Consider the following 4,506-nt stretch of genomic DNA (forward strand, 5'->3'; position numbering starts at 1 on the left):
ATGGTCAGCCCTGTCAATGAATTTGAGAGTGGTTACATTTCTCCAGGCCCATCCCTCAGCTTTTTACCAAAACAGAGGTGGGGTGTCGCTTGTTATTGTTTATATTAATGACCAGGGATTGTTCGTGTCATGATCAGGTAAACTACCCAGCCCTCATGACTAACCCTGTTCCTCTGGTGTCCAGGTGTCAGCAGGGAGAGAGTGGTTCATACACACAATCTACACCGTACGCTCCAGAGAGAATGCTAACAGGGGCATCGGGAAGAGAAGTCTGGAGTACCACACACTCACCCAACACAGCAGTTTGGCTGCAGGAGGCCACTCCCTGACCCAACACAGCAGCATGGACAGAGAAACCCAGCATCAAACTATGGCTGCAGGAGGACCGTCCCAGTCCCAGTTTCGCTCCAGGCGGTCAGCAAACAGGGTGCCAGACCTGACAGAGGACATCGGCCTGGACAACAACCGAGGCACCAACATTCTCCATATCGCCCTGGACCTCAGACGCCAGCGCCGCACCAGCCCTGACCGGGAGGTCCTCACTCGGGGTGTGGTGCCCAGGGAGCTGAACCATCCTGAGGAGAGCGAGGACAGCCTGGTCCTGATCATAGGGATTCTGGTGGGCCTCCTCCTCACCATCCTCATCATCATCGTCATAGTGCTAACCGTACGGTCCAGACAGGAGAAGAAGAAGATGGAGGTTCCCACAACAACGTCAAGCTCCACTGAGCCCATGGTGACATCAGGGTTCACTTGCAGTGGCTTGGACAGCTCAGAAGTCTGACGGACAGACAGACAAACGGACTTCCTTCGACATGACCACTGAGACAGAAAGACCGATGGACGGATATTCTCCACAGAAAAAAAAACACTGACAGATGTTTTTTTTTTTTGTGTGTTTTGTTTTGCAAGTGCCTCATAATTTTTACATTTGGATATAAAGAGAGGGAGGGGACAACTGAAACAACACAGTCGGCAATGAGAGCTTTGGTTCCGTACAAAAACCTACAAAAACCTACTTGAAATCCTGCAGTCCTTCTGCTCTGCTGTAGGGGAGACCATAGAGGTTAGACAATCTCTCTCTATGGGGAGACTGCCCCATCTAGGGCAGTACCTGTAACCTGTTCTGTTCAAGGCACTTGCCAGCATTCATTATTGCTTTGTTTTATGATGTTACACTTGATCCCAAAAATGTTTATGATTTGTCCAAAGGTACTAAAGCAGCAGATGCCTCTGTCCTATAGGATGGATGGTGGTCCTGTGAGTTGGTAGAAGGACATGTAGCAGGGCTATTTAACTCCAGGCCTGTAGGGCAGAATAACTGCTGATGGTCTTTTCTACCTGGTAGTTGATTGATTGATTGTCACTGATGGGCAGTAGAGTTCCATGATGTAATCAGTTTCTGGTTAGAATGAAAGACTGATAACCAGAAGTGTTTCAGCCTTCCAGGCCCAGAGTTGAGGTATTCCTGGTATTCAGTATTCAATATGATTGCAAAGTTGTCATAGAACTGTCATAGTTGTTAATGTGTATGTTTGTTTTCCTGTGTCAAGCCACTGTCAATAGTCTGCTAACACTGGGAATATGTACTACTGTAATGTTCTACTGTAGCTCTCTGTCAAACCTGGGTTCAAACGTTATTTTAAATATTTCAAGTATATTAGCTTTAGCCTGCTTTTTATATTGGTTCCACTGCAACAGGCAAGCTCAATTGATCACAGCTGAAGTATTTTACATGATTTAAAATAGTCTTTGAACCCAGGTCTGCTCTCTGTACTGTAGTATGGAGGCTGATTCATGTTGAAGTTCAACAGGTGCCTAAGAATCCACTGGATGTTATACTGTAGTGAGCGTCCCAAATGGCACCCTATTCCCTATTTTGCACTATCAGTAGTGCACTATATAGGGAATAGGGTGTAAATTGGGATGAATAGTTAGATTTTCTCTATTACATGGTTATTCTATTTGTTTTGTTTGTATTCATGGTTATCTATCATTTGTGCCTGCTTCTGATTTTGTATTTTCTTTCAAATAATTGCTTAAACTTGTTTAATAATGTGTAATGCAGATTTGGGTGAAAATGTGTCTAATCTACTGTAGCTAATTCAGACTCAGTTACATGTTTTTCTATCCTAACAGAGTTCCAAGTTGATCACAATGTTGGGGGGGGATAATTGTTCTCTCGATAGTCCCAAAATCATGGTTGTAGTGACTTTCTATAGCTCTGTCCCAAATGGCATCCTATTCCCTATTTAGTGCACTACTTTTGATCAGAGCCCATGAGGAATTAAGGTACCATATAGGGAATAGGGTGCCATTGTGGACATATCCTATATCAGTGTGGTCCTGTATTTGAATACATACAGTACTGAATTTAATCTAATGAGAAAAGGTATATCCTGTAGGGGAGAGTGGGTAAGTAGAGCCATTTTTTACATTCAGCATCACTCCATCAATGGAAATCTAGTATTCTTTCTAACAAAGATATCTACATATATTTCAGGATGTTGTGTATCCCTGAAAATAATCAGAATTCATGTAAACATTACAGTTTTGAAAACATAGCTTGTCCAAAGAAAGTGATATCTTGGCACGACTTACCCCTACACATTTCTGTACTGAATGAAATATTACCAGTACCTTTCTAAAACCATGTCTATCTTTACTTTTCATCACAATCACTTTTGTGTATTTTAAACCCTCATATCCCAGCCTTTCATTATACCTGGGAAGAAAACATTTACTAAACTTACCCCAAGGTAAACAGTTTGACTATATTAGCCCACATAGCTACAAGGATGCACATTCATGCTAGGTTTAGCACCTCATGTTGTAGCTTCTAGACCCCAACTGATGTCTACAACAATGATACGACTACCTATTTTGGTTTAGATACAAGCATCATGAAACCTCTTAACACAATAAATTCATTTGACTTGGTGAAAATCTGTTTTTTGGAACATACTTGCTTACCACTTTTTCCAAGTGGTTTCTTCCTTCACAGACTCCATGAAATGATGACATCTTCCTAAATATTTGGTCAAATTATTAATTTTGTGTATGGTTTGCTAGAGACAAGAGTGGCTCAACTTAGCCCTTTGACTCAACTTACCCCACTCTCCACTAGTGAGTTGATTTTAAAGACAGCTGGTCTGCAATGTACAGTTTATAGCAGCTCTAGATGGATCCACTAGGCACAGACTCATCATATAGTGAGTAGCTTATTCCCTAAATAGGGAGTAGGGTGCCATTCTGGACTAACTCTGTTTCTCTACAGGGCTATGAAGTGACTGATCTGTACCAAATGTTCTCCAAAGGTTTTACATTTATATTTAGTATCTTATTATAAAAACATTCATAATGGTCCATGAATATGCCTGCATCCCAAATGGCACCCTATTCCCTTTATAGTTCACTACTTTTATAGTAGTGTGCGATATCGAGAAATGGGTGCCATTTGGGTCTCCGACCAGCAGGGAAAACCAACTATGATCTACTACAATCTAAATCATGGCTGTTAGAGAGATGAAATGTTTATACATTACATAAGTATTTATTTGATCACATAACTATCCATAGGGATTGCCAATAATAAAGATCTAATATTTGTTTCCCTCTGGAGATAATTTTCTAATCAGCCACAAACCACATAAAATATGTTTCAGACATGGTTGCCACTTTTGCAATGTAATGATGCATAAAGAAAAGGTATAGACCTGGAATAGACCATCACCTTGTCAATAGATGCCCCAGTCACAATACTAAGATAACACACAATGACCTCCATACTGTATCTATAGATAGTGACTTCATATACCCACTACTTTATAAACTTCCGATTTCTATATTGTTTGCTGTTTAATTTTTGAAAACATCAATGCTATGCAACTTACAATATCATACCACTAAAGTAGAATCCCAATATTTCTTTATTTTTGAATATGATTATTTTTGCTGATGTTTACATTTTGTCACTGTACCACCAATAGCTCTTATATCATGTTATTAACACTACCATTATGATTTCAGGATTTTGTTGAATGCATCTAATGCCTGTGTGAGTGTATACACATGTATGTAATATATGTATTGCAAATAAATATACCGTTTGGATGTTTTGGGAATTATCAATGTTAAATGCATATGTGCTGTAAGTATTTGTAACATAGACCTAAAGCACAAAGTGGTCTGCAAATAAAGTTTTTTTCAAGGAAATCAGACTGCTGTCTTGTTTGAAAAGCAGATGTTGTGTATGTATTTGGTCTGTTTGGAAAAGGCTACTTCCCAAATGGCACCTTATTCCCTACATAGTGCGATACTTTTGACCAGAGCCCCTATATATGGCACTACTTCAGACCAGGGCCCAATGGGCTCTGATCAAAAGTAGTGCACTATTTAGGGAATAGGAATCCATTTGGGACATAACCAAAATCTGGTTTCTGAGAAAACACGTGATGTATTTCATAATGTTCCTCCAATGCCAAGACTGGAGTCAGAGAAGCTGAA

At 40.3% G+C, this 4,506-nt stretch overlaps 1 protein-coding gene across 1 annotated transcript in view; it reads left to right on the top strand.

Annotated features, from left to right (window-relative positions):
- Positions 1-4,215, top strand: part of frem2b (FRAS1 related extracellular matrix 2b) — a 116,304-nt gene extending 112,089 nt beyond the window's left edge. Inside the window, exon 26 of the mRNA XM_036961304.2 lies at positions 185-4,215. Coding sequence (XP_036817199.2) covers positions 185-784 — 600 coding nt within the window. The 3' untranslated portion in view covers positions 785-4,215. The remainder of the gene's footprint in view (positions 1-184) is intronic.
- The last annotated feature ends 291 nt before the right edge of the window (positions 4,216-4,506 follow it).

This window comes from Oncorhynchus mykiss, chromosome 24 (genome assembly GCF_057628025.1).
Source record: "Oncorhynchus mykiss isolate SJ-2025 chromosome 24, ASM5762802v1, whole genome shotgun sequence".
In the NCBI taxonomy this organism is placed as follows: Eukaryota; Metazoa; Chordata; class Actinopteri; order Salmoniformes; family Salmonidae; genus Oncorhynchus; species Oncorhynchus mykiss.